Source organism: Pelodiscus sinensis, chromosome 2 (assembly GCF_049634645.1).
Source record: "Pelodiscus sinensis isolate JC-2024 chromosome 2, ASM4963464v1, whole genome shotgun sequence".
In the NCBI taxonomy this organism is placed as follows: domain Eukaryota; kingdom Metazoa; phylum Chordata; order Testudines; family Trionychidae; genus Pelodiscus; species Pelodiscus sinensis.
In genome coordinates, this window is record NC_134712.1 from 196562629 (window position 1) to 196577667 (window position 15039).

A 15039-nucleotide genomic window follows, 5' to 3' on the forward strand; every position below is an offset into this window, starting at 1 on the left:
GCCCTGGAATTCACACTATTATTTGAAATTTCTTTAAAGTCGGGGTTAATCTTCAAGAGCCACTTTGTTAAGTGTTTAAAATGTAGTAGCTACACACGTTGCATGCCAAATTAGTTCAGTTTATTCAAAATTGACCATTATCTTTTATAGTTAAGAATCAAGTGAACATTATTAGTTTTACTTCACTGGGTTTGATGATGTTAGTTACTATTTGCCTAGGCCTTGTTAGCGATTAAAGAAAGCACAGATAATACACAGCCGAGTTGAGTTCATGATCTAAGCTAAGTGCTTTGACCATCAAAGCAACTCTGTTCATTACTATAAACAAAACAATACAGTGCATATATTTCTGTTTCCTGTTGCAAGTTATACTTGATTGAATAACTATCCTTTGCGTTAAGGTATTCAGTCTTACTAATGCTGAAAACCAATCTCTCTGTAGCAGATCTTTTGCTACAAAGGCTAAAAGAAAGAGTTGGTTTAAAGCATGTTTTCCCTCTTTGATTAGTCTGTGTCCTGTATTTCTGCTCCCCGGTTTCTTCGCTTTAGCATTTGCAAAGCAATTCTTTGTACAATTTTTATAATAATTTTATTTAGTCTGACAAGGATTTGGCATACTTTTCCTATTATCCTGTTTTATTTGAAAGATAATTATAATATTAAAAGATAGCTGGTTACTTTAAAAAAACTAAAAAAAAACATTTGGAAGGATTTCAAGCGTTATCCTTCTATTAATATGGTTTTGAGATTTGCAATCCATTTCTATTTAATTTGACAAATACAAAACAAACATGCCGCAAGAGCAGACTTCCCCGGTGTAAATGTTATTCCCGATTTGCGTACAGAAATATATTTTGAACGTCGAACTTAGGGTCACATTTGATCGTATTTAGATCCGCATTTATAACGTTAAGCCTATTGATAATAACCTTCCTGTATACTAGCCAATAAACTGGTTCCTTATATGGTATTAATTTTGTTAGCAGTGATATGGCCCTCATAGGAATCTGATAAGGGTTTGTCTATCACACATTAACACATTGTGGAGTAAGTCAAGTTTGGGAAATAGACACAGCATTACAGGAGGAAAGGGTAAGAAATAGAGGGTTCCCATAGGCTGCTTGATATCCCCAGATTACTGCATTCGACCATTACGTCCTACTTGGCAGTCGTCTGTAAGCAATAGTATAATGCTCATTAGATAACATTTGAAAAATAAGCAGCGTTTCCATAAAGATTTTATGGGCGCTGCAAAGTTGTAACAACCTCTACCAGCTCGCAGCGTTTCCAGCTGACAGGGAAGGAACCTTGGGAGGGCCCCTTCAGTTTAATTTGCCCAGGGAAACTAACATGTGCGTCCCGCTGTTTTCTGTGCGTTTCAGAATAACTTGTCCAGGGGAATGTCAAAATGTGAGGAGGAATTTCCTCGTTGCAGGCGAACGCTAAAATATTAAACCACGTGAGGCTGCACAGATCAATAGATCGAGGGGAAATGGACAGAGTGCAATTGACACTGTTATTCTTGTAACGTTCTCCTGGAGCCTTTGAACGCCAAGGGTATGCGCTGCAGGAGTGTATGGCTGAGCGCCTGCCCGGCACAGTCAAAGCGTGGTCAGAAAGGAAGCCAAGTGACCGCTTTAACTGTTTCCTTGGCACTCCTATTGGTCACGGCTGGCTTTATGCAAGAGCCGGATGCCAGAATGAGGCGAGCACGGAGATTTAATGAGCAATATTTATTTTCCAAGCGGCTATTTGTACTCATCTGGGAGCCGAGACAGCCGAGACAGCCGATCCTTTGCTTCTAGGATCTGGCTGGATCCGCTTGGCGCTTTCAACCCATGTGCTGCGCGAGAATTTGTCACCGGATGCTTTCAAAGGATCCTGAAAAACCCCACGCAGCCACAGACCGGGCGCAAAAGCGGGTCGTTTCTCCTAGCCAGCTGCATGATTTTAGAATAGCATAAATGGAGAGGTGATGGAAGTGACCCATCAACCGGCTCTTTCATTACAATGTCTGTCTAAGGCGCTGTCTGCGTGTCTGTCTGCTTTCTGCTTCCCGGCTCCGCTACAATTACATATTGACTGGACAGCGCGGGTTCATATAGCCGGGTCATTTTTCTGAGTGTCTTTCTGATGAAATGGTCGGTACATTTTAAAAGATTCACAGTGAATGGTCCAAATGAGAAACTGTAATATCTAATTACCAGCGTACAAACACTTGGATCAATAAGGCGGGCAGGAATCCATTTTAACCGGTTTCAGTTGGATTCTTTCTGTGACTGCTGTCTTTCCATTTGGTATGTTAACTAAATGGAGAGGGGGGAGAGGGATTCCAAGGTGAACTGCAGTATTAGAAGATGCAATCCCAGTATCATTCCTCCCACAATCGCATGCATTAGTTATTCATTGATTCTTTTTAGCCAACCACTGTTTCTCGCCAGGAAATTTCAGACTAGTTTACACTGATTCATCTTTGGTAGTGATGCTATTCTGGAAATAGCTATTTAAAAAAAAAGATTAGAAAAGCTAGACTCCTTTATACCCTCAAGTGGTGCGTGATAAATAATAACACTTTTTTAAAAAGTGGGCCAACAAATAAAAAGTCACAGACCCTAGCCGTAGAAACAGGGGATTCCTGACTTTATTGATATCATCATAAACACATGCTGTGCAAATGAAGCAAACACGCCTGATTTCCGGAAAGCTCAACAGTAGGAAAATAAATGATCATAAAAGGTCCATTTATATATCGCTTCGTTTTAGGTAATCATAGATTTCAGACTGCTCTGCCACTTTGTAGCCGTGAATGTGATAGTAGAGGACTATAAGGTATGCTAACACTAAAATCAGGTAGGGAACTGTTTACTTTTGAGTGTGCAATTCTGTCTCCGCATACACTTATAGCATTCCCTGCCTCTCCCTATAGCTAGGGAGGTGGGTAGCTAGAGGGGTGCGTATGGCTGGAAGTAGATATTGCACATTAATATACATCTATATTCTAAATACAGAGGTCGACCTCAGAGCAGCTCTGTGCATACGAAACCAAACTGGGAGGGGTTGCTGGCCGGGCTTGGGTTTCCATTGGCTGCAAGCATTCGCCGTGGCGCGGGGGTATCTCTAATCATATTCAGCATGTTTTGCACAAGAAATGTCAGCCAGAAAGGGCTATCGGCTGCCTTCGCCCAATTATTCCACAACAATGTCATGCTCCGAGAGCCCGGCTGCAAACTCTTTTTTGGTAGACTCCTTGATCAGCTCGGGCAGAGGGGAAGGAGGCGGAGGCGGAGGCGGAGGAGGCGGCGGCTACTATCCCAACAGTAGTGTCTTCTTGCCACAGGCGTCCGACTTGTCCTATGGGCTGCAAAGCTGCGGGCTCTTCCCAGTTTTGAGCAAACGCAATGAAGGTGCCGCGCCAAGCATGGTCCCCTCTTCGCATCCCTACGTGTCAGGGATGGAGGTCTGGCTAGAGCCCCCCAGGTCCTGTCGCCTGGAAGAGCCTGAAAGCCAGCAGGCCACCTCCTGCTCCTTTGCTCAAACCATTAAAGAGGAGACCTCTTACTGCCTCTATGACTCAGACAAATGTGCTAAGGGGGCAGCGGCCACCGAGCTGTCTCCTTTCCCGAGGCTAAGCGCTGAGGTCTGTCCCATGAGCAACGCTAGTGGGGTTCCTGTCCCGGGCTACTTCCGCTTGTCTCAAGCCTATGGCACTTCCAAGAGCTACGCAGCTGGGCCAGCGGCTGCGCCCCAGTTCCCACCGCAGCCCCAAGGTCGCTTTGAGGCGGCTCCAGCGTTGCCGCCAGTTCCGACAGACGCGGGGAGGAAGGAGACCGAGGAGGCTTCCCCCAACACCTTGGCGTGCGTCTCCCAGAGGGAGGAAGACGCCCAAGCTTCGTCTTCGACCGCAGAAGAGCTCTCCCCAGCTCCGTCAGACAGCAGCAAGCCCTCTCCTGAGAAAGACCCCATAGGTAAGCAAAGCAAAGGCAGCCCGGGCTGAGAACCGTCCCGCAAATGGCAAGGAGCGCTCGTGCAGCCTGCAGCGCTGGCAGGAAGCGCTGCCGCTCACCCTGACCTCCTGAACTGTGTAATATTTGGGCGTGGGGATGTAGTAAAAATTAATGTCCAGCCTATAGTTTAAATGCGAAAGCCTCCGCTCTGGGCCAAGCTAAACCTGCATGCGGTTGAGACGTATAGAGAAACCAAGAGATCAATCTTCCCCGTTGATGTGAGGGGTGCCTAAGAGATAACAGAGATGTTTGTAAAGCATCCAAAATAAGCAAGCGGCAGTGCCAATAAATAAACCTATTAACGGGGTAAGTTCTGTTTTACGATGCAGAATGCTTTTCAAAATAACTGACGCGTTGAAATGGGCTTTCTATGAACTGCTATCAAATGAGCCTGATGAATGCTCCACGAATATTCCTCAGTGTCTCCAGCAGATAACAGGGCTGTTATTATTTATTAGGGCGATCCCGTATGCAAAAATAAAACCCTCGTGGGAGATATTGCCAGACTTTTAAGTTGCTGATCATTTTACAATTGATTTTTTTTAAAGATATAATCAAGTTCCTCTATTATAAACACCCGAAAAAGGGAGGAGGGGAACAAAACCCATCGCCCACCCTAGTAACAAATCAATATCGAAATAATAGCAGCGAACACCTACCACGGACTTTAGTTCCTTTTTCAAACTAGGCAGAAGCTTTCTAGTTAGACGGACAACAAGGAGAAGGAGCTCCTTTTGTCTTCCAGCTGCAAAACTCGCTGATAAAGTTTAAATCCGCGGTTTTTTGCCGAAGCAGTTTGGGGAAAAAAATCAAGAATAGACTAAACTGTACTACAGAGGTTGGGCGGGGGAAGCCATTTCAAATGCCACTTCCATTAAATTAACCGACCACTGATGCATCTCTATCACTGTAGGAGCCAACTTTTTTTTTTCATTAGGAAAATACAAACACAGAGCTTCCTTTTTAATGATCTCCCTGGGCTTTTTGGAGTCTAGATTTTTTTTAAAGCAACCCCCGCTACCCACAAGGAAACCCTCACTTAGACCTGTGAGCAGGGGGGCGACTTGAGGAATCCCTTTGCCTCGTGTCATCTGGTAACGTCCCTTTTTTACTTTCTTAAAACTAGGCAATTCAAAAGGAGAAAATGCAGCAAACTGGCTAACCGCAAAAAGTGGCAGAAAGAAACGATGCCCCTATACCAAGCACCAAACTCTCGAGCTGGAAAAGGAGTTTCTATTCAATATGTACCTGACTCGTGAGCGTCGCCTAGAGATCAGCCGAACAGTCCACCTAACAGACAGACAAGTTAAAATCTGGTTTCAGAACCGCAGAATGAAACTGAAGAAAATGAACCGAGAGAATAGAATCCGGGAGCTCACAGCCAACTTTAATTTTTCTTGATAAACCTATAAACACATTTTTATGGTTTAAAGAGCCAGTATCATTTTCCTAGGCTTTAGTAATCTGCACCTGTATGGATTAAGGATTTTTATACATTCGCAGTATGTCCATAACTTCTTTATAGCTATTTCTGGGAGGGGGAGCCACAATGATGCATAAAATTCCATATGTGTGCCGCCCTTGTTCCATTACCATTGCCTTGAAGTTATTTGTTTCCTTAACCTTGAAACAGAGACATAGTATTTCCAGAGCTGCAAATATATGTGTGTGGTTCCTCTCCAAAAAGTAAGCAACCCCGGTAAAAGGCGCATTGCAATTTTAAATGATAATAGAAAGACGTGGACTGTGCAGCTTAATAATGAATGATTGAAACCTTGCCATAGTTCTATTTAGTGGGAGTTCAACTTTTTTACCCCCCAAATGGCAGGAGTTCCAATAATTAAATGCAGGCATGTTTTTTAAAAAGGGCTTCAGGGGAACTGGTGTTCGGCTCCGGTTTTCTTTTTCTTTTCCTTTCACAGAGCATTTCATATCAGAAGCTTTAAAATTGGCCAGGAAAATGAGACCTCTTCTCTTTAAGAATATAAAAGATCGCGTGTTGATTATGGACTAAATTATTACACTTACCTCTGAATTCCACCCACTCTTTCTGGTTGTAGATATTGACCATAATGTAATTTTGCTTAAATATGTGGAATTAGTGGATTTTTGTCTCGGAATGACGTTACCGCTGGTAACGCATGACAAGCACACAATTCCCCCCCTGTCTTGAGAGACAAAATAGTCCCCTTTACTAGCTAAGTTCATAGAGAAGTCTCCATACTGAACAGCAGAAGGACTTGCTGAGCCAGAGAGCGAGGGAGCGTATGTCCGCCTATCCCTTTATACTGTGAAATTACATGCATTAAAAAGGTCAAACGTGTAGGTGCAAAAAAAGAAGGGGAGAAATATAAATACAGATATGTATAAATGTCTATTATTATAAAAAATGGCGATACTGGTTTAAGCAAATGCATTCTATCATTATTATAAATGTTAGTTCTAGCTCTATCTAGTACTTACCTTAAATCGGAATAAATTAATATTGTAATGCTGCTGTGCGTGAAAAGACGATGTTTATGTTCTCCTAGAAGAATAAAAGACGTGGAATGAATCCTTTTAATTTTACCTCTTTTTGTGGCTGTTTATCCTCAGGTTCTACTTTATGTCTTCAAGAACTTTTACAACAGGAATAGTTGCCTAAACACCCTGCAATTACTTTAGGAATCTATTTAAATATTACCTAGACGGTCGTAATTTGTCTGGGCCATATAGCAATGGTGCAGTAAGGTTTGTCGGCTTTTGTTCAGTTTTATGACTTGCTAGTATATCTGGATTGTTGCTGTCTTGGACGAGTGGTTTCAGTTGAGTGAGGAGCTGCATAGACAGAGGAAGCAAATTACTATTTCTTGAGAGTAGTGTATTGATTTAAAAAAATATTACACCTTGAAATATGCTGACGTCTTTGACGAAAGGACGGGGAGAAATCTAGCTATAGCAGATGGCTCAGGAGAAAATCATAAAGGTGAGCACATGTAAATGAGGGTATTGAGGTCTGGTTCTTATGAAACAGGTTCTAGTATCAGTAGCCTCTGCTTTGCTACCTGCTTGCATGTTGCCAGCTTATTTGATACGTGTTTTCTCTTGCATCGCTGCATGTTTAAGCATTACAGAGGTTTGCACTAGGGGAAAACAAAATATAGGGTCCGAAGAAGGGCTGCAGCTAATTCTTTCTTTCGGCGGAGGAGGGGGGGGGGGAGGCGGGAGGTTGGAGGGAGGAAATGGACTCAACCCAAGCTTATGGCGAGTCTTTAGTTTTTTATGATGTACCATTACCGCGCACGGCTTTTCTTCACTTTTCCATGTGCATGGAGAATTAAAAGGAAAACTCATAAGCGATACCCCCTTTAAAAGCTGGAACCCATGGCTTGGAGTCGGTGACCGGTCGCTGGTTGATGGGCGAACGAGGGGCGCTGAAATGTTTTGGTCACATTTCTGGTTTTTTATGTTTATAGCGGGACCTTTGCGTAAGGACCACGGCTCTGGGGAGCGCGATAATTAGAGCGCTGAGAACTGGTCAGTGGTTTAGGTAGTTTCATGTTGTTGGGGCTCCACCTTTCTCTCTGCAGCACGAAACTGCCTTGATTACTTCAGTTAAAATCGTCCCCGGGGCTAACAGTGCGAGTTGGCGCGCTCCCGAAGAAATCTTACAGCCGGAGCTCCCCGTAGGCGTCAAGTCCCAATGCCATTGTTCCCTATCTGCAACGAAGGCTTCATTCCCTCCCCACCTAAACACGGCCTACACGGGCGAAAAGCTTGGGGAGCGCTTCCAAGGTTAGCTAGCTCCGGAGTAAGCCTGCTTGCCTCTGGGATTCTTGAAATACACCCTCTAGTCTCCATTCAAGGTCAGGTGCGCTTTGCATCCTGCTCAGCATCCTTCTGGGGTTTGGGCTGGATTGTTTTGATGCCTGACAAGGTTGAATTGCGTGGCAATAGTCATACACTCGGTCATCCCGAGCAGGGCCGGATGAAGACATGCTGAGGTCCTAAACTATGTCAAGTTTAAGAGGCCTTACCAACAAATATGTATTATTGAAATAGAAAGGGCAATGAAAATTGAAATAATAACGTGATATTTGCATAGATACGGTACATAGGCGAGGATGTTATTAAAAATGAGTGATTTTTTAAAAAAATGTTGTATTTAGAGGGCCCTCATAATGCCAGGGCCTAAATTGTAGTTTACTTGGTTTGTGCATAAATCCGGCACTGACAGAGTTGGCACACACATGGGTAGCGATGGCAGCAAGAGCACAGACGGAGTCTCATTTTTGGGAGGATCTTTTAGGGTCATTAAGTCACTTTATTATTTTCTTCCCCACTCCCTGTTGTATGTTTCCGAGTCCCTCCCAGCCTAAAATGTAATCCTGCTCCTCCCTGTGTCCACAAAGGTTGGGGAACGGGTAGTCAGAAGCGATTTAAAATCGGCTAAGCCCCATTTCCCTGCAGCTCGCAAGGCCTCGGTTACGATCATTATTACAGTGTGGCCAGGCGCCGCCAGTCCTTTGAGGCTGGATGAGCAACAGCGACCTCACTGGGCCTTGTGCAGGGGCTCCCGGCTGCCGTATGCGTGCCCAGAGCAGACAGACATAGCCCGCAGCCCTTGTTGAGAGCCTAGCCCTGGCAGGGCAATTGAGCCTCAACGTAAATGAGCGAGGTTTCTGCTGGCTGCGAGGGCTTGGGAAGCATTTGAACATGAAATATCCTTTTTTGATCATTCGTCTTTAAACTTCCCAGGACTCAAATAGGCTACGGCGAATAAAAAATGTTTGGAGACCGGATTTCCACGAATTAGTTAGATGTGTTATAGTTAGTCTCCTATGAAGGAACGCATTTAGGAAGACTGTCATACCTTTAAATTGCAGACACATGACTCCGAGTGCACATGTCTGTACGCACACTGTATGTATGACCGGAATATCTATCTATATATCTATCTATTTACAGTGCACTTTCATCCGTTTGCTTCTACTTTATTTAAAATTGTTAATGGATAATACTACTTTCATATTCACGTATTCCAATTTCTATATCAATTTCCATTTCACATTTTCTGAATCTGGTTACTTTCAATGGCAATAAGTTATTTAAGAGGCTATTCCCATTCAATAAAGTCCGAAAATTCCTAAAGACTACATATCCAAATTCCAAAATCCCATATATAGTCTTTATAGCGTATTTGTAAATAAATTGCATTTACTCTTAGCCTTCAGTTAAAAATTGCTCTATCCTTTCTATAACACTGGGTTTAAAATCTTAGCTAAATTTAAGCTTTACTGCTCCGATTATACAGGCATGGGGGATAGAACCATTTTTAAATTGCTACAGATAAAAATGCTTCTTTTCTAAATATCCCTAGATACCATGTCAATTTTATATTAATTTTTCCTGGCGTAGATTATTTACGTAATTACACTTCCTATTGTTTAAATTATTAGTGAAGCAAACTATATTAAATTAATAATTTCAACAGTTAAATTATCGGTATTTGTAATTTATTACGGAAGAACGCTCTATAAAAGGGAAAAAAGGAAGGAGAACATACTTGAGTGTGTTAATCAGAAATCTGCGTGATATAGCGTTATTTGTTTATTATTATTTTAACTCTGGGTGTCTTTGCATCTTCTCATACTCCTTTAATCCTGCAAAGAACATTTTTAGGACTACATATGGGTGTTTAAGACTTAGCCGTATTCTTTTAAATTCTCGCTATCTATGTATGTGTGAGTAACCAAAACAGAAACAGTCTGCAGTTTCAGAACCCAAAGTCTAACACAACAAACACACAGGACTCCTGGAGTTGAGATTATTTTTCTTAATGGAAAAAGGAAGTTCTGCCATCACATTTCACCCCAGTTGACTCAATAATAAATACACATGACGTGGAGTTCCGTCCTTCGGTAGTAGACATACACTTGTTTTTCTATTGCGGGTATGTCAGTGCAAGTTTGACCAAAAAAACCGAAAACCAACCCCCAAACCTCTATAATAAGTACATAGAACTTTATTTGCATTACAAAATTGTTGGAAAATAGAGGACAGCCGTTCGCCTGGTCTGCTTTTTATGGCGTTTTTAAAAAGTTGTTCTGATTGTAATGTACTAATAATAGTTTCATGTGGATCTTGTGATTTGAAATCAGGATTAAAGCTGTTGCTAAAATTACATCTCTGGAAGATTTCTGATGAAATTATTGGAAAAGCTTGAAGAGAACATGGAGAGCGCGAGAGAGTCCGACTAGCGATATAAAACTAATGAGAAACATATTTTTGCATGCAGAATATTCACACATGAATTTAATTATTACGCAGTTGCTCTTCCGTTTGCTGGTCTCTATGCTGAACAATTTTTTTTTCCAAAAGCAGTTTACAGAAATGTTTCTCCCTCCCACTGGCCAGTTTTCCTTACAACAACCGGCGATAAGCAGCACACAACATACGCCGGAGACAATAATTAAATCCATTGCCATAGTCTCATTTTTTTCCAGCCTTTAGTTTAATTCATAACACTGGACTTGATCTGGGCGCCGAATCACTTTTTTTTTTTGTATAGGACTGTAACCCTCCGCTTAGTTTGGATGCTGTAGTGAGAGCACAGAAGTCAAAGAACGTGCCAGCAAATAACTCGCTCTGCACATAAATTTGATTAATCAGAATGTGATACAACGTGATGCCAGTGCCCTTTTTTACTGTACAACTGAGAAGCAGGGTGCCTTTCGGCGATGCAGAAGAGAGTGCTTTTCCCCCTGCTGTTTTGGTGCATATTTAAGAATTAATCGTCTTGATAAACACTCCTTCCCCCCTCCCCTCTCGTGTTCTGGTTTAGATCCGTTCGGGTTATAATATTAGCTACATCTCAGGAAGGCAGGTCTAAAAACACTTCTGTGCAAACAGACGTAAACGTGGAAATAGATTCAAACAACTCAAATTGAATCAAACAATTTGGTCGAGAAATCAACCCCGGGATCTGTTCTGTGAAGGTCGGTTTTACTTCACTCGCTTGAATTATGCTTCTCCTGTGATAATTTGTGTGTGTGTGTGTGTGTGCGCGTGTGTGTGTGTCTGAGGCGGGTTAATACAATGTCATTGACAATGTTCCGGGCGTGCATATTCGTTCTCATTCCCTTTTTACACCTTCAATGAAAAGACAGCCTCGAAACCCGGTAAATCAGGAACACGGTATCCCGAGCATGATTCACATGCTACGACTAATTCTTCTGCATCTGGTTAAATGAATTTTAGGAGATTCCTGTTGTGTGTTTGAGTCTGGTGCCTTCGGGATTTCGAAGTGGAGTTTGTTGTCTTTCCACGTGAAAAGCAGTTGTGGTTCAGAAAACGTCCAGTTCCAAGGCTAGCCGGTGACTCTAAAAATGAAAAATTTAAATATCGATTTAAAATATTTCTATATTTTTCCCCCGGTCTGGGTGGGAAGGAACTCTTCTCCAGATCAGTTTCGGTAACAGACTATGATGAATTTGCCTCTTCCTTGCCAGCTCCAGTTAGCTCTGAACTAAACGGAACAGTATTATTTACAGTTAGTTCCCAAACTAAACACAATAGGATAATTTAACCTTTCCAAGCACTCGTAAATTTTTACGGCTGTGAAACACAGCGATGCAAATGAATATGCTCATAGTTGCTGACTTAATAACGTGCCCGTGGCTCCTGAAACAATAACTCCTTATGAAATACAATAAATATAGATTTAAATACAGTATACCGCAACTGCTATTTTGCTTTTTTATTACTTCAATTATTGTATAATTTTATGTGAAGGTCTCCGATCGCAAGGTTTTTGCTGGAAACACGAACCACTGATGGGATGATTAATTATGATATAAAATAGTCCGCTTAAAAAGGGTAATAATACAAAATCTGATCTTTTAATCTCAGTTGGCCACAATTAAAACAAACTTTATCGTATAACTCAACTATCCCTTTGCATAAAAACATATGGCTTTGCTATAAAAATTATGACTGGAAAACACTGACCCATTAATAGCCTGCGGAGTGATTTATACTTTATTGTTCTGCTCCCCTGCCATGTGACTCCGGCGACCAATGGGCTGACAGGCAGCCTTCAACTTATTAGGTGACTGTACTTCTTGCAAGGACCAAGTTGTTACATGAAATCTGCAGTTTCATAATTTCAGCAGGTCCCGCTCGGGGGTGGGTGTATTTGAATGGCAATGTCGACTTCAGGGACGCTCAGCAATTATTATGTGGACTCGTTCATAATTCACGAGAGTGACGACCTGGTGCAGTCCAGATATGCCTCTGCTCCGCTGGCACCGCCAACCAGACAGCCCGCCCTGGGCGAGCACCCTGAATTCACCCCGTGCAGTTTTCAGTCGAAAACGCCCGTCTTTAGCACCTCCTGGAACCCCGTGCACCCTCCGAGCGCCAACAACGTGCCCACTGTGTACCATCCCTATGTGCATCACCAGGCACCAATGGCAGCGCCTGACGGCAGGTACATGCGGTCGTGGCTGGAGCCTGTGCCGGGCTCATTGTCTTTCCCGGGGTTACCTTCCAGCAGGCATTACGGCATTAAACCTGAACCGCTGCCGGCCAGAAGGGGGGACTGCCCCACGTTTGACACTCACACCTTGTCTCTGTCTGATTACGCCTGCGGGTCTCCTCCGGCCGACAGGGATAAGCCGGCCAGCGAAGGTGCCTTCTCTGAGCACAATGGAGAGAATGAGGCGAGCGGAGAAAAGCCACAGATTGATCCAAGTAAGTGCAACTGGGAGGGGGACGGTCTGCCGGGCTCCCCGCAAGCCGGGGGCTCAGTCTGGCCGGTTGGTCGATGTCAGTGCTCGGCGGGGAGGGAGAGCTGGCAGGGGACCGTGCGTGTGTGAACCCTGCGCCTGGGAGTCAACCCGCCTCGCCCGGCCAGACGGGGTTTCCTTGGGCACGCACTTTTGGGAGCCCCGGATTGCGCCTGGGCTCTGCTGTCACGAGTCTGCTGCCAAAAGCAGCGCAGGGTGGTTCCTGTACGAGTGAGCAGCAGACACCTTCTACCCTGTCCCGCTCCCACGCTTTGGGCTCCCACGGAACAATCGGCTCCGCGGTAGCGCTCAAAATAAGGCGCATGCAAATCAGGCGCCTAAGCAATCCGGGCTTTAATTGAGCCAGCTGGGCAGTGACTCGCCCTCTCCTGGAAGCCTCCGGGTGGGGACACGGGAGAAGGTCAGGATTAAAACCTGAACCGTTTGGCCCGGTGACAGTGTAAGCCCACTCGTCCTGCTCGGGCTGCGCGGAGGAGGGACGGGCTATTTTAAAATCCCAATCTATACACAATATCGAGGCGAGAGGAGGCGGGGGCAGGGCTATTGCCGCGTGCGGTTCTCTGTGACCTCTCCATGTGTCTGTATTTTGATGCCATTGTGCCTAGCCATCCTGGATGTCTGCTGAAATGAAAGGAATGTCGTAAACCCTCATATCAGGCTACCTTCGCTCCCGGAGCCAGGGCACCAAACTCTGGTGGCGCGACGTGGCTTCCTCCCTCCCCTGAACTTCTCCTGCTCTTTCCTCGTAGATAATCCAGCTGCGAACTGGCTGCACGCAAGATCCACTCGGAAAAAGCGGTGTCCGTACACCAAGCACCAAACGCTGGAACTGGAAAAGGAGTTTTTGTTCAATATGTATCTCACTAGGGACCGTAGATATGAAGTGGCGCGACTGCTTAATTTAACGGAGAGACAAGTGAAAATCTGGTTTCAGAACAGGAGGATGAAAATGAAGAAAATCAACAAGGACCGAGCAAAGGATGAATAATGAGGACACACAGGTTACTCTTTTTTTAAAAAAAAAATCCTCCCTTTCTCCCTCCTCCAACCCCCATCACACAGTGCGGCTGTGCCCAGGCCTCATTTTGTTGTCCTGGCGAATTCTGATCGTTTATGTACCTTGTAACAGTAGCAACGAGAAGTCGGTCTGTTACAGTGCTACTGAGGCGGTACCGTAATACTGTTAATTTTGTAATAGGAAAGAAAAAGGGGGCATTAGGCGAAAGGCTGTTTGGGGGCTTGTATAAATCTACCTGTTCCTTCACTTTCAAAGAAACAAAAACAAAACAAAAAAACTACCTTTTCGTAATGCACAACTATTTACGGACTGTAGAGTTTAGACTATGTAGCTAATTTTATTTGCCCTTTGCGCGGCAGAGAGAGGTCTGCTGTAATACTTGAAGACTGTGTTTTATTGTGGTAATTATGTTTGTGACTCAACTTATGTGCTTGGGTGCTGTACCAGATGTGATTGTGTAAGCTAGAATTCAATTGGAACTCAGGTTGTTTATTATAAAAGTTGCATAGAGTATAGCTCTGTAGTGTAATAAGTCTTTTTCTGTATAACTAGACAGTTAACCTTTGATTGTAATACAGATCTACCTATCCCATATATATATATATATATTATATATGTAATATATAATATATATATATACACATACACACACACTTAAACAAACAAAAGTAATACAAATCTGCAGGTTAGCTAATTATTATGGATCTCAAAAACTCAAACTATTACGAAGCAGGTCATGTTAATATGAAAAGGTGATATATATAGTACTGTCTTTGTCAGCTGTATAGATAATCTATATACTAAGGTAAAAGTAAATAATCAAACTAGCTTAAATATTGTTTTTGCACCAGTAAGCAGTTATCAGATTTTCGGAGCTATACGTATATGTGAAAAGGGTAACTACCTATGGTTTACGTTTTAATTTTAATCAAATAATTTGAAGCTTATTGTAATGAAGTTTAATTTTATTGATAATAAATTATACACTATAAAAAGCTACGTTTGGTTAGTGTAGATTTGTATCGAGTATAAAAATCTGGGAAGTTATGTTTATGCAGAACATACACTGTATATTTTGCAATAGTTACCTCATGGCCTACTGACCAAATTGTTGTGTTGAAATGATATTTAACTTTTTGCCAAATAAAATATATTGATTCTTTTATATTTTGTGATGTTTGAAAATTATTAAGAAGGCGCTCATCTTTATAACCCAATATACCAACTG

The 15039-nt window shown here is 43.0% G+C and overlaps 3 protein-coding genes across 4 annotated transcripts in view; all 3 read left to right on the forward strand.

The window, feature by feature from the left end:
- HOXA7 (homeobox A7) overlaps positions 1–15039 on the forward strand; it is a 49960-nt gene that overhangs the window by 3869 nt on the left and 31052 nt on the right. The window lies entirely within an intron of this gene.
- Positions 1139–6572, forward strand: HOXA10 (homeobox A10). Its single transcript, XM_025179107.2, has 2 exons — positions 1139–3965; positions 5131–6572. The coding sequence occupies exons 1-2, from the start codon at positions 3149–3151 to the stop codon at positions 5403–5405; spliced, it is 1092 nt and encodes a 363-aa protein (XP_025034892.1). The 5' UTR covers positions 1139–3148; the 3' UTR covers positions 5406–6572.
- HOXA9 (homeobox A9) lies at positions 12109–14976 on the forward strand. Its single transcript, XM_025179086.2, has 2 exons — positions 12109–12737; positions 13543–14976. The coding sequence occupies exons 1-2, from the start codon at positions 12185–12187 to the stop codon at positions 13779–13781; spliced, it is 792 nt and encodes a 263-aa protein (XP_025034871.2). The 5' UTR covers positions 12109–12184; the 3' UTR covers positions 13782–14976.